The sequence below is a fragment of the Euleptes europaea genome, chromosome 11 (assembly GCF_029931775.1).
Source record: "Euleptes europaea isolate rEulEur1 chromosome 11, rEulEur1.hap1, whole genome shotgun sequence".
Taxonomy (NCBI): Eukaryota; Metazoa; Chordata; class Lepidosauria; order Squamata; family Sphaerodactylidae; genus Euleptes; species Euleptes europaea.
The window spans coordinates 80009509-80024206 of NC_079322.1; the positions used below are offsets into that span (position 1 = coordinate 80009509).

General features: G+C 62.3%; 1 protein-coding gene across 1 annotated transcript; it reads left to right on the forward strand.

The window, feature by feature from the left end:
- The first annotated feature begins 1049 nt into the window (after positions 1 to 1049).
- CHPF2 (chondroitin polymerizing factor 2) lies at positions 1050 to 8158 on the forward strand. The gene is made up of 4 exons (XM_056857779.1): positions 1050 to 1297; positions 2064 to 2628; positions 4772 to 4954; positions 6887 to 8158. The coding sequence occupies exons 1-4, from the start codon at positions 1050 to 1052 to the stop codon at positions 8156 to 8158; spliced, it is 2268 nt and encodes a 755-aa protein (XP_056713757.1).
- Positions 8159 to 14698: the final 6540 nt, after the last annotated feature.

Consider the following 14698-nt stretch of genomic DNA (forward strand, 5'->3'; position numbering starts at 1 on the left):
GCCGGCACGAGGGGAGGGGAGGGGGGAGTCAGAGGGCCCCCTGCAAGAAGCCCACCCGCCCCGCCCCACTCCGCCCCACCCACGCCGCCTCCCGGCCCAGGCCGCGGCGAAGCGCCGGGTGCCCTGTCCGCCCGCCCGCCCGCCCGCCCGCCGGGCCCCACGGCCTCCCTGCAACCCGCCGGCCACGCCGCCTGCCGCCCGGGCGAGGGGGGGGGAGGAGGCGTCCCCCGCCGCCCGACCCTCCCTCCCTCACCGGGCTGCTGTTGTTGCTGTTGTCCTGGCGGCGGCGGCGGCCTCCCTCCTCTCCTCTCCTCTCCCCTCCGCTCCCCTCACGGATACCGGCCGACGGGGCTCGGCGGGTTCCTCGTCTGTCGCCACAGGACAGCGGCTGCCGCGTGCGCACGCTCCGCCCCCTCCGGCGCCGCCGCCAATCGCCGCCTGCGACGTCAGCGCACGCCGGGCCCCGAGCGCCGCTGGGAAAAGGAGTCGGTCGGCGGGCGCGCTCCTCGCCGCCGCACTACAAGGCCCGGCCTGCCCCGCGGCCGGCCGCACGGCACGCTGGGAAATGTAGTCCGCCCGCCCAGCCCAGCCCAGCCGGCGGGGCTGCTTCCCCTTTCTCGGGGGCTCTGCGCGCGTGTGGACGTGGCGCGCGCGGGTCAGGCGCGCCCTGTTTTTAAGGGGGGGAGGGGGGGCCGGCCAGGGGCGCGACTGGCTCGCTCGGGCGGGGCTCCTTTCCTGCGGGGCCCCCTCCCCCACACCCGTGCGGAGCGGACGGCGGCCAGCGGGCCCCCTCCGCCCGCAGCGGTGGTTCCGGGGGTGGGCAGGCCCGTCGCCCGCCCGCCCGCCCGCAGCCCCCTTGGGCCCGCTGGAGCGGCGCGGGGGCCCCGTCGGGTGAGAGGGGGTCGGGGGAGGGTCGGCCCGTCCCTCCCTCCCTCCCTCCCTCCCTCCCTCCCCGGCAGGCTCGAGCGGCGGCCCCGCCCCCCGGGGTCCCCGCTGGTCGTCCGTGTGCCGCGGGTGGGTGGGTGGGTTGCTTGGGTGGGGGTCTTGCGATGCGGGGGGCGGCGGGGGCGGCGGCGTCGGTGCGGCCGGCGCTGCCGCTGCTGCTGGGCTTGTCGCTGGGCTGCAGCCTGAGCCTCCTGCGCGCCTCCTGGAGCCAGGGGGGGCCCCCCGACGGCCCCCAGCCCCCCTGCCTGCACCCCCCCGACCGCCCCGCCGCCCCTCCCCGGGAAGAGGACTTCCGGCCCCGCATCGTCCCCTACTACCGGGACCCCAGCAAGCCCCACAAGAAGGTGCTCCGGTAAGGCTGCCGCGGGCGGGGGGCCGGGGGGGGGTCTGCCCGCCGGGAGGGGGCCCGGGCAGGGGGGGCCCCCGCGCCCAGCGGTTCTGGAGTGCTGTGCCTGGACAGCAGCCCTGTCAGGTCGGCCACTGTCGTCCCCTGTATTCTGGGGGGGGAGGGGGATGGGAGGGGGGAAGGAGGCCCCGTTCATGGCCGAGGCGGGATTGAACGGGACCGTCCCGGGCAAGGGCCCCGGGGGGGGGGCGCAGCACGCAGACCCCTCCCTTGGCCGCGGCTTCCCTCCGCGCTTGGAGGCCCGTGTGGGGAGCGGGGCTGCACGGCAGGGGGGCCTGGCGGGGCTGGCGGGGCTGGGGGCCCCTCTGCTGGCCCCACGCGCACACGCGCGCGCTGCCCCTGCCCGCCTCACTGGAGCGCTGCTGCTGCTGCTGCTGCTGCTGCTGCTGCATCCTGGACGGCGTGGTGTCCTGAGCCGCCCTGCTTTCGCGGGCCGAGCGGGCGGGCGGGCGGGCGAGCGGCGGGGCGCTGGGTTTCTGAGCGGCTCAGGGAGGTTTGGCGGGTGCCGCCCGGTCCCGTCCCGTCGGCCTGCGAGAGCTGCCGTAGGCTGCTCCCCTCGGCAGCCGGCCTGACCGATCGCGGCCCGTGGTGCAGAAGACCCCCCTGGCCCCCCTGTCGGGCGCAGGCCGTCTTGCCGGGGCCAGGAGCCCCCACCGCCCACGGGGCCCGATGAACACCGCGGCCTCTTTCCCCCCCCCCCCCCGCCCCGCAGGACGCGATACGTGCAGACGGAGCTGGGCTTCCGCGAGCGCCTCTTTGTGGCTGTGCTGAGCTCGAAGGCGACCCTGAGCACCTTGGCCGTGGCCGTCAACCAGACCGTGGCCCACCACTTCCCGCACCTGCTGTACTTCACGGGCCTGCGCGGCGCCAAGGCGCCCCACGGCATGACGCTGGTGTCCCACGGCGACGAGCGCCCCGTCTGGCTGATGTACGAGACGGTGCGCTACATTCACCAGCACTTGGGGGGCGACTACGACTGGTTCTTCGTCATGCAGGACGACACCTACGCCCACGCGGAGCAGGTCAAGGCCCTCGTGAGCCGCCTCAGCATCGACCGGGACGTCTACCTGGGGCGGGCGGAGGAGTTCATCGGGGGGGACGAGCGGGCCCGCTACTGCCACGGGGGCTTCGGCTACCTGCTTTCCCGCAGCCTGCTCCTGAAGCTGCACCCCTACCTGGACAGCTGTCGCAACGAAATCCTCAGCGTGCGCCCGGACGAGTGGCTGGGGCGATGCATCGTGGACTTCCTGGGCATCAGCTGTGTCTCGCAGCATCAGGTACCGCCCCTGAGGCGCCGAGGTGGGGCTGGCTGGCGGGGCTGCTGTTGGGGGTCAGTGTGGGGATATGAGGCTGGCTTGGTGCCCACCTCTCTGGCAAGCATCTGGATCCAGGTGGAACCTGCAAAGCGTGGCTGGCAGCCAGGGGTAAAGGCCCTGTGCTGCAGCTCTGTGGGTGCACCTGCCAGCACCCTGGCTCATTCGGGAGGTCTGTCGTTGCAACAGCTAAGCGGCAGGGGGTCTGTATGGGCACAGAGCAGGCTTAAAGGGGTAACGCTCAATGCCAGGAAGCAGTGAGAGTTCCACGCAGGGAGGAGGGTTGGAAGGCAGGGCATCTGGCGGGGGCAGCCCCACGCAGCCTGTTGCAGTCAGAGTAGCCCCCAGCAGGTTGCTCATGGCAGTTGTTTTTGTGGACTACAGCTGTCTTCTTTGTCCTGTGTCCACTGATCCCCAGCCCGAGCTCAGGATAGTGAAAAGCGAAGGGAAAGGAGGCATTTCTCCCCGTCAGACCCAGGCAGCCGCATCAAAAGCCACCAGGCAGGTGTTGAGGTGGAGAAGGACATAAGAGGTGTGACTAAGGCAGAAATTGTTGTAATATTGGGTGACCAAAGGTTGAGTGGGAAAAGACTCAATTAAGTATGCTTGTAAAGTGCCGTCAAGTCGCAGCTGACCCCTTATGAGGTTTTCAAGGCAAGAGACTAACAGAGGTGGTTTGCCAGTGCCTTCCTCTGCACAGCAACCCTGGACTTCCTTGGTGGTTCCTCATCCAGATACTAACCAGGGCTGACCCTGCTTAGCTTCTGAGATCTGACGAGATCAGGCTAGCCTGGGCCATCCAGGTCAGGGCGCCACTTCACAATGGTGAAGAATAAATCCTGCCTGAACTTCTCACGGGTTTTGAACAGTTTACTGGGTCAGTGGATTGTGTGAACTGCTGTGGATGCGATGAACCTTGAATTCAGCACCTGGCAAAGCTCCACAGACAATGTTGGTTCCCAAACTGGTTAAAAGGCAGGCCAGGTGGCAGAAGCCCACCCCCCACCCCCCGATCTCGTCAGAATCTCAGATTCTGAGATCTGACAAGATCAGGCTAGCCTGGGCCATCCAGGTCAGGGCCAATTAAGTATAGAAATTGTTTTATTTTAAGGCACTAATGTCTGTATTAAAAACAATAAAAGCTATATTAAAAGAAAACACAATTGGCAAGTGCTACAGGTTGATAAACTTGTAACGAGCAAAGGCTTCCCCCCGTAACTCCAGAGAGCTGTGAACTGAAAATAACTCAGGGCTTTTGCTCTTGGCCTGCTCTTCACAGTATCACAATCCTCCCCGTTTTATCAAATTAGAAAGGGCTGCCACCTTCTCCAACTGCTACAGGTTGATAAACTGAAACCACAATCCAAACGCATTTTGGCCCCCTGGCCCTCATCAATGGCCTAATACAATCACTTATAATGCACACGTAAGCATCATTCAGTGTGTATAACAGTATTATAGTGGAATTGTAACAAACTAGGTATGCGTGTAGGGAAGTCTTCCAATTTGGCTCTGTGCTCAATATATTCTATAAAATTAAAGAGCCGACTGGCGTGGAATACATACTACTTGTTCTATTTCTGGGCTGTGTTAGCCTTCCATACAGACCGTTTATCTGGTTGATACAGGTATCCGCACCTTGTGTGAAAGATCTGGAGTTAAATCCTTTTAGTCACCGATACAGATGAGAGTCTTCCCATCCAAAGCATGTTCCAAAAGGCTGGGGGGGGGGGTCCCCCACTGCGATTGCTAGTGCGCTGGAGTGGCTTCAAGGCTCGGCAGTGAGAATTAGGCCCCACTTGCCATGAAGGCTAGTACAGGCCGTCTCACAGCCTGCACTGGGCTGGGGTCTCCCCACCCCCAAATTGCCAGAGGGATGCTGTGGGCAGAGTATGGAGAGAGGGGCCTGGGGGTTCCAACCCCCACTTGGCCATGGGGCAGTCTGGCTGGAGGGTTCTTGTTAATTCTTTGCCCAAGGCGTGAGTCTCAAATGACTGGGGGTGGGGGCTTTGCCTGGAGTGTGTGTGGTGTTCATCATAAACTGGGGAAGTTGTGGCCCCCGCAGAGGACCACAACGTTTGTCTCTCTTCCCCCCCCCCCCACCCAGGGCCAGCTGTACCTGACTTATGAGCTAGCTAAGAATGCAGACCCAGAGAAGGAAGAGGGGCAGGGCCTGTGGGGGGCGGTCACGGTGCACCCCGTCACGGAGGCCTCCCTCATGTACAGCCTGCACAAGAGGTTCAGCAGGATCCAGCTGGAGAAGACCTACCGAGAGATTGAACAGCTGCAGGTAGCAGGGGCTGGGGGGGAGAGGCCTATGGATGGAACTTGGCGGGGAGGGTGGGGCGGGGGGTGACGGGGTTCTGATTCCCGAGGCCTGGTGCCAATTCTCTTTCACACACGGGCTGGCGTGGCCCCTGGGAAACCCCAGCAGTCCGGGTCTGCGTTGGGAGCAGGCTGGGCCGTGGCCTGCAGGCACCTGCTTTAGGGAGAGGGGGAGTGGGGGCGGGGGCAGAGGGAGAAGGATCCTGTCCTGGGCACACCACCCCAGCCATGCATGGGATGCTTAAAAGAGGGTGGGTGGGGACCTTCTAAGCGGAAGTTGAAGGCATTGTCTTGTCCGGCCTTGACCAGAGGGAGCCGTTTGGCACCTCAAAGGCTAACAGATTGATGCAAACGTTACCTTTTGTCGGCTCAAACCACTTTGTCAGGGGCTCACACGGGGAGGGGTTGTGGGCCCCACAGCAACTTTGCCCTTCCGGGCCCGTCTTGCTTCTGTTGCAGCAGAGTAGCACGGCTGTTCCAGCAAACCATGGGGTCCCCCTTTCGTGACCAGGGCTCCTGCCCAGAAGGCCACCTTGTAACGGACAATGTCTCTGCCCGTAACATTCAGAGAAATGTGAACTGAGAATAAGTCAAGGCTTTGCTCATGGCTGGGATTCACCGTATCAAAATTTTCCTTGCTTTATCAAATTAGAAAAGGCTTACACTTCTTCCAACCTTTTGATAATACAATTTATTTTCCAGGACTGTGGGTCCTTTATTTCTCTGTTCAGGTAACCAGCAAATGAATTGACACCTGTGTGAATCTTTCTTTATTGAAAAAGGGAAAGATTCGTTTTATTAAACAAGACAGTATAAAATGAAGAACTAACATTGAACTCGTACAGAATGTAATTAAGCAGGCAAGCACAGTCAAATCTCCTAACATTGTTTTAATGCATACTAAAACTAGTTGTCTGTTAGAACAAATCAGAATTCAGTCACTTATTCATTGCTCTTAAGGAATGTCAAATAAGCCAAAAGGATCCCTATATCTTACCAAGCAAGGGTCCTTCAATCTGATAGCTGAGCTTCAGTCCAAGGAAAATCTGATCAATCTCTGAAGTCACTTATCACAATCATGTGGCTATTTCTAAGTACCTGGTTGGCTATTATAATATGCAAATCAGCATAAACACATCTGTTCGCTTTATCACATGATGAATACATTTCTGAACTAGCTAGATAGAAGACCATAAGCTGTCTCATCAAAATAACCTTTCAAAAACTTTCCCAGATTACATCAGCTAAATATGTTCCCAGGCCTAAAACTGCAAGCACAGGATGACGTAGCTACAGGTGTCTCCTTATACTGGGGCTGAGATAATTGCTACTGCTACAACCGCATGAGAGAGCGTGCTTGGCCCAGTCTATGTCTTCCCCCTGCGAGGAATTCCCACAGGGTGCAGGGACAGGCCGTGGTCATCTGATGTGGGATCTAAGGTCCTCCTAGTTGTCTGTAATACACACAGAACAATGAAGAGAACGTTTGAGAACCCGGGTAGGGGAAGGGTTATAGCTTAGGAATGTTTCAACTGACCCCTGTTGGGTTTTGTGGCTTTTTAAAACCTTCTTTTTCCAGCTGCCGAGTCCCCCCACCCCACTCAGCTGTGGGTATATTTCTGCTGACAGAAGTTTCACTTCACGCCGCTGAAGAAGTGGGATCTAGCCAACAAACACATGCTTTATGCATCAGTAGATGTCTTCCTATCTGAGATGCTCCCTGCGAAGCGTTCCCTTGCCTTTGGCCTTCCAGAAGACAACCTTGATGACTTGGTTCAGTGGGGGGGAGGGGGGTGTTTGAGAGAGCTGGACAGCTTTGGAAGACCACTGGCGGGCAGTCGCAGCTCAAGCCAGAGGAAGCGCATGCTGGCTGAACCGGTCTCCTCTTTCCTGGCAGGTGCAGATCCGTAACCTGACCGAGCTGATGCCGGCAGGCGAGGCTGGCCTGACGTGGCCTGTGGGCATCAACGCCCCCTTCGTGCCCAAGTCCCGCTTTGAGGTGATCGGCTGGGAGTACTTCACCGAGCAGCACTCCTTCTCCTGCCCCAGCGGGGCCCCCAAGTGCGAGCTGGTGGGGGCCAGCAAGGCGGACGTGGGCGACATCCTGCAGGCAGCCCTGGAGCAGCTGAACCGGCGCTACCAGCCGCGGCTGCGCTTCCACAAGCGGCAGCTGCTGAACGGGTACCGCCGCTTTGACCCCACCCGGGGCATGGAGTACCAGCTGGACCTGCTGCTGGAGGCGGTCACCCAGAAGGGCCGCCGGCACCTGCTGGCCAAGCGGGTGAGTCTGCTGCGCCCCCTCAGCAAGGTGGAGATCATCCCGATGCCCTACGTGACGGAGGCCACCCGGGTGCAGCTGGTGCTGCCACTCATGGTGCAGGAGCGGGACTTTGCGGGCAGTTTCCTCGACACGTTCGCCATGAATTCCCTGGACACGCACGACAACGTCGGGCTCCTGCTGCTCTTCATCTATGACCCCTACGATGCCCAGCGGGTCAGTCAGGTGGACGTCTTTGCGGGCGTCAAAGCCATGGTGGCCGAGCTGGAGAAACGCTACGCGGACGTGAAGATACCCTGGGTCAGCGTCAAGACGGAGGTGCCTTCCCAGGTGAAGCTTATGGACATGGTCTCCAAGAAGCACCCTGTGGACACGCTCTTCTTCCTGGTCAGCGTCTGGACGGAGGTGACGGGGGAGGTCCTGAACCACTGCCGCATGAACGCCATCGGCAACTGGCAGGTCTTCTTCCCGGTCCACTTCCAGGAGTTCAGCCCTGTGCTGACCTACCGAGGGGAGCAGGCCGCCGCCTCCTCCTCCTCCGGCACGGACTTCCTGCGGGATGGGCACTTTGACCGGCATCCCTTTGCCGAGGCCTGCTTCTACAACTCAGACTACATGGCCGCCCGCACCAAGCTGGCCGCGGACATCCTGGACCGGGATGAGGTGCTGGAGGGCCTGGAGGTCTTTGACGTTTTCCTGCGCTACTCGGACCTCCACCTCTTCCGGGCTGTGGAGCCGGGGCTGGTCCAGAAGTACGTGCTGAGGAGCTGTGACCCGCGGCTGAGCGAGGAGCTATACCACCACTGCGTGCTCAGCAACCTGGAGGGGCTGGCCTCCCGCTCCCACCTGGCCATGGCCCTCTTTGAACAAGAGCAAGCCAACAGCACCTGAGGGGCGGGGAGGAGGGGGGGTTATCCGAAGAACCATTAAAGCTATGCGGTGAGGCCGAGGCCCTGGCGTCCATCGTCCGTTGTGTCTGTTCCTGCTGGGCACTGGTAGGGGTGGGGTTGCAGAATTTGAACTGGGGGGGGGGGGCTGGCTGTGCAACCAGCTGACTGTGGTACTGGGCTTCTGTCCCCCCCTCCCCCCAACCCTGACATGCACGGTGCTGGTCTGCTTCGAATGTGCAAGCGTGGAGTTGTGGTTCAGAGCGGTGGACTCGGGCTGGTTCCCCCACGTGAGCGGTGGACTGGGTTGGTTTCTCTATTCCTCCACACGAAGCCAGCTGGGTGACCTTGGACCAGTCACACACTCTCAGCCCCACCTACCTCACAGGGTCTCTGTTGCAGGGAGAGGAAGGGAAGGTAGAGAAAGTTGGTGTATAAAAACCAACTCCTCCTTCAAATGCTCCGATTCTTGGATTTGGGTTTTGTTCTGAATTACAGCCACGCACCATTTAGGTTGCTTCCAAGAGGCCTGGGTCTGAGTGGAGAAGCTGGAGTGGCCTCGGTGGCAGATTGGCTGAGCCCCCGGTGGCTGCTCTTTGTGTGTGTGTGTGTGGGGGGGGGAAAGACTTGTGCAGAGGCAGGGGGCTGCCCTGTAGGGAGCAAAGCAGTGCTCGCCCCCAGGTTCTCTGCCAGCCCTGCCCCTGGGGAGGGTCCCCGGCTGCTTCTGCAGGCAATGCCCTGGCCAGGGGGCAGCCAGGCTGCTCCCGTCCCTGCCCTTTCTCCAGGGGGGCAGTGGGCCACGCTTGGCCCGAGGGGCAGAGGGGTTGGTGCTGGGGGCCACTGATGGCTGGCTGTTTGTGTGGGAGGGCTGAATGCTTAGTGTGATGGGGGGGGGGGGGGCTTGGGCTGGCCCTGGAAAATGGTTCAAGCAGACCCGAGGAGCCTTTTTCACACACTGCCTCCGGTTCTGAATGTGGACTGCCAGGTGTCCCAAAATCAAAGTGGCTACTTTGGGGCTTCCTGGTTGGAGGGTGGGGTGGGGTGGGGTGGGGGGATCCTCCTGGGGCTGGGGGCTGCTGCTGCAGCACTCAGGAAAGGAAGAATTTCTCCGCACCTTTGGCCCCTGGGACCTGCTGCTCCAACAGGTAGGGCCGCTTTGCAGTGGGGGGGGGCGGGGTTACACCAATGAAGGAGGGGCAGATTTCCTGGGCTGGCCAGCTCAACGGAGCCTCCCTGGGCAGAGGCAGTGTACCTGTGACTACCAGCAGGGGGCGGCGCTCGCCGCTGTGGGGGACGCCGGGCTGGAGCACGCGGACTTGCCCCCCCCCTCCGCCGCCTCTGTTCCGAATTGGGGGGCGGGGGGGGCGAGGAAGGCTCCCGGCGTGTGTCTCTCTCTCCCCCCCCCCCGACGGAGCTTCCCCGCAGGCGGGGGCTTCCGTCAGAGCCGCTCAGCCCGCACCGGCGCGGGGGGGGGGACGCGCGCCCCCCCGTCGCTCCCTCCCTCCCTCCCTCCCTCCCTCCGCATCGCGCAGGCGCCGGGCGGGCGGGGGGCGGGCGGGCAGCGGGGGTCCAAGTCGCCGCGGAGCGCCCGCCGGGCTGGCGAGGTAGGCGGCGGGGCGGCCAGCGTGGGGGGGGGGCGTCGCCCGGCAGCCCCCCCCTCTTCCCCCCCGACCCCCCCGGTGCTGCAGCCGCCGCCGCCTCCCTGGCGGCCCGGGGGGGCCCGAAGGCGCCCCGCTGCCCCCCTGGCCCCGGGGGGGGGTGGCGGGGGGGGCTGGCCCTACTGGCGGGGGTCCCGCCGCCTGCCCTGGGCGGGGGGGGCGGGGGGGGCGCGGGCTGGAGAGCGGCGGCCCCCCTGGCGGGCAGCTGGGACCCCCTCCTGGGGGCCTGCGGAAGGGGGGCCGCGGGCATCCCTCGCCCCAGGGAGGGCATCCACAGCGGGGGGTGGGGGGTGGGGGGGGTCCCCTTCCTTCCTTCCTTCCTTCCTTCCGGTGGTTTTGCTCCGCTTTCCCTGAGACTTGTCAGCCTCCGTCTTGGGGAGAAGAGGGGGGCTGACAGGTGGGGGGTGGGGGCCCCGAGGGCGCCAGGGGTGGGCCCTCTCGCGGGGGGGTGAAGTGGGGGTGGCCCCCGGCCCCCGCGAGGGCCGCTCGCCCTGGCTCCAGGCCCCCACCTGCGCCGGCTCCGCTCGGGCCCGGGCTGACCGTCCAGCCCCAGCTGTGTGGGGACCGGGAGGGAGGGAGGCCTGCCTGGCCAAGAGGGCAGCAGGGGCTGAAAGCCCCTGGCAGGGGCCGCTTCACCTGTGCAATGCTGCACTGCTTGAAGGCCGGCAGGCCGGAAGGCATCCCCGTGATCTGGGAGGCAGGAGGTACCTCGCCTCCTTCCCTGGGTGGGCCTGGCAACCAGGGGGCAAGAGGACGGCTCCTCTCCTGGATCCACGAGGGGCTACGTGGCAGGGAGCAGGGGGTCGGTGCACGGGGGGGGGGGGGGAAAGAGAGCAACAGGGTCCAGCAGGGCCCTCTCTGCGTGGGCTCCGGAGCTCTTTCATTTGTTCCTCATGGATCTAAAGGAAGCGCAGAAGTGGGCAGGACTGCAGATCCCACTGGATTATAAAGGGGGGTCACAAAGAGCAACCAGAGGAGCTCCTCCACCCCGGGGGAGGATGTCGGTGCAGCAGAGGAGGGGCCACATTCCCCCTTGGGGTCAGAACTGGCTGAGAGGGGCCTTGGGGCGGTCGGGGGTGGCTCACTGTAAACGCCAAGCCGCACACGCCCCCCCACCGGTGTGCAGCAGCACTGAACAACCCCTGGGCCAGGGACTGGTAGGAAAGGGGCTGGATAGGAAATAGCCAGCAGTGCCAAGCCCATGTCTCGATCTGTGGGGTGCCCTCGCCTGGGGTCCTGTCCGCTGTTCTGGTCTCTCAGAAAGGGCACCGCAGAGGTAGGGAAGCAGCCGAGAGATGGGGGAATTCCTGGCTTGCAGAAAAGCCTAAAGAGTTAGCTGTTCCTGTAGAGACCAAAGGTGATGGCCAGGGTGGGGGCACGGTAGGGGCGTATAACGTTCTGCCTTTTTCTCCGCTGGAACCCCCGGCCTTCCTTTGCATAGTCTGAGCAGACAACAAACGAGAAGTTCTCTGCCCAACCAGGCCCAGGCCGTGGGGGCGGCTGCTTGCTTGGGAGGTGCCCTTGCAAGGGAATCAGGCCTGTTCATGAAGGAAAGGTCGATTGGGGGCTTCCCCCCCCCTCAATGAAGCACCATGGAAGGTTGGTGTCTTCCTGCCCTGCCCCCTAGCTGGCGAATAGACGGTGGGCCTGAAAGCCCCCCCTCCGGCTGCTGTGCTGCTGTGGCTGCCCCCAGGTCCTCCTCCTTCCTCCTCCCTCCTCCTCCTGGCCCCGAGTGGGTAGACTGGGTTGCTCAACTGGCCCCGGGAGCCAGAGAACACCCCACTGCAGCCCCCTTCCTGCTTGTCGCCCCACCCTTGCATAGCTTGGTCTGGGGGTTGAGTGGGGGTGACCTTTGCCTGCCTTGTAGCACACAGGTGGATGCCGTGGATCCCTGGCCTGACCAAGAGCTCGGCAGCCGCCCTTCCGTGTGCCAGTGGCTGGCAGGAAGGATGGGCCTCCTCCTCCTCCTCGCGGTCTGGTCTGCTCCGTTCTCCCAGCTGAATGCCGTGGATCTTCCAGGAGGGGGTGGCCGTTGCACAGTCTTCGCCTGATGGTGAGTTTGCCCCTCTCCTGCCCCTGGGAAGAGAGCAGAGTGCCTGGTCTTGGGAGCTCAGCTCAGCATCCCGGCCGTGGCAGCCTGCCTTCCACCCGCCCACCCGGAAAGAGATGTGTGGGGCTGCATAAATGAGAATGAACAGCAGGTATTTCTGTATGTTTATTCCGTTTTGTACCTTGCCTTTCTCCCCAGTGGGGAACCAAAGAGGCTGATGTTATTTCCCCCTTCTTCACTTTATTTACACAGCAGCCCCCTGAGGTAGGGGAGGCTGACAGCAGGCGGCTGGCTGAAGGTCACCCAGTGAGCTTCCAGGGCACAGTGGGGATTTGAACCCGGGTCTCCCAGATCTGGTCCAGTATGCTTGTAGTTTTGGAAATCTCACAAGCGGTTGGGGGGATTCCTGCGCTCTTGCCCCTCCCCAAGGTAGCGAGAAGATTGCTGGTGACACAGTCCAGACCAAATGGTGTACCAGTGCTTGATGCCCATAGTTGATACTGGAGTGGGGCTTTTCTGGGTAGGGAGGCAGCCTGTCATAGAATCATAGAGCTGGAAGAGACCACCAGGGTCATCTAGTCCAACCCCCTGCACAATGCAGGAAACTCACAACTATCTCTCTCCCCACACCCCCAGTGACCCCCTACTCCATGCCCAGAAGATGGCCAAAGTGCCCTCCCTCTCATCATCAGCATTGCTGACGGATGGCCATCTAGCCTCTGCTTAAAATTGTCCAGGGAAGAAGAGCTCACCACCTCCCGAGGAAGCCTGTTCCTCTGAGGAACAGGTCTAACTGTCAGGACGTTCTTCCTAATATCTAGACAGAAACTCTTTTCATTTAATTTCAACCCGTTGGTTCTGGTCCGACCTTCTGGGGCCACAGAAAACAACACGGCACCATCCTCTCTATGACAGCCTTTCAAGTACTTGAAGATGGTCATCATATCCCCTCTCAGTCTTCTCCTCTCCAGGCTAAACATACCCAGCGCCTTCACTTTTTCCTCATAGGACTTGGTCTCCAGACCCCTCACCATCTTTGTTGCCCTCCTCTGGACCTGTTCCAGCTTGTCTACATCCTTCTTAAATTGTGGTGCCCAAAACTGAACACAATACATCTCTGAGGGAGGGGTAGATCCCCCCCCATGGAGGCAGCCATGCCTGACCCAAATGGCTCAGGCTAGCTTATGGTATGGAGGGCAGCAGGGGGGGAGGGGCTGCGGCCTCAGGAAGGCTGAGCTCAGCAGGGGCTTTTGGGAGTGTGTCGTGATTTGAGCAGAGAGATTTTGGCTTTCCTAAAAATAAAAGCATCTTTCTGGGCTCACAAGCTGGGGCAGATATTTCTGTGGGGCGGTCGAAAGAGCCCAAACAGGCTGTCTTCCTCAAGAGCACAAGGTGTGTTCAGGGCAAGGGAAGGATGCCCCCAAAGGGGAGGGGCCGAAGCTTGGCCGAGCACTTCCTCCATGCTCACAGGTATGTGTGGCTGGGGGGGGGGGGCGTGTCTCTGTCTTGTGCTGCAGTCCAGATCCCCCTGGGTGGGGGAGCTTGTGTGTGCACGAACCCACCACGGGCCTCACTGGGGTGGCTCCTTTGTTGGTATGCATTTGGGGTGAGGGTCTCGCCCTGGCTGGACCATAGTTGAACATCATTGCTCCTTGTCCCACCGTGGCCTGCGCGTTCCTTCTCCTCCTTTTGAGCACGGGGCCTTTCCGCGTGGGCCCCACCCCTGTGTCTGTGCTGGAGCCATGTGCAGGTAAGGGGGGGGGCATCAGCTCCTTCGTGAGAAACCCTTCGTGGACTCTTGTGGAAGCCCCTGAGCCTGGCGAGGTTCTTGGCAGGCTTTACAAGGTTGCTCCGTCTCCATCTCCCCAGCAACGGGAAAGGCATTATACTGTTCCCATGGAAACTGGGGGAGAAGCATTTGGGAAGGGAGGAAGGAAGGGAGGAAGGAAGGAAGCCCGCTTGCTTCTTGGTGGCTGGCGCTTGGCAGCCCTGGCGCTGCTGCTGCTGCAGAGCTCTTTGTTTGCAGGCCCAGAGGCTGGGCAGGGAGGCGGGCAGGCACAGCTCCGGCTTCAGGATCCGACCAGCCCCGGTGCGTGCGCCCTCCCTCCTTCCTTCCCCTGAGGCGCTCCTGCGTCCCTGGCACCAGGGGAGGGTCCCGGCAAGCAGGCACTACCCTGGCTGGCCTGAGAGGCAGGGAGGCACCCAAGAGCCGGAGAGCACATCTGAGGACGGGGCAGCCAGGTAAGCACAGGGGAGGGGACTTCCCTCCCTTCCCCTGGGACATCTTCGAGGTGGGTGGAAGGGAGGAGCTGGAGCCTGTGGGAGATGCGGCCTCACCCGTTTACCTGTGTGTCTGATTGCGGGGGGTCGTGGGGGGGCTGGAGCACAGAAGGGTGGGCGTGGGGCTCCTTGGAGGCCCCGAGGAGGCTGCACAGGGGTTTGGTGAGTGATGTTTCGGTGGGGTTTCCACCTTTCCCTGAGGGCAGAAGTCCTGGCCACGGCTCCCTGGAGGGTTGGGGGTTGGGGTGCTCCCCTCCTAGCGGCTCCTGCTGCTTTGCTGCCACTGTTCTCATTGGTGTGGGGAGGGCTCTGTGTGTGTCTCTCTCCCCCCCCCCCTCACTTGTGAGTGAGTTCAGGAGACCAGAGGGCAGGACGGAGCAGCTGGCCTCCTCCTTCTGGGCTCTTCCAGCGGCTCCCTTGTGCTGCTGGCTGGGAAGCCTCAAGGCCAGCCTGCCGGAATGGGCCATGTCGTGCTTGAAAGTTTCCGCTTGTGCCACCCGTCTTGAGGTGGGCCTTGGCTGAGGAGTCCTCTATGGCCCCTTCCGCGACCCTCTTC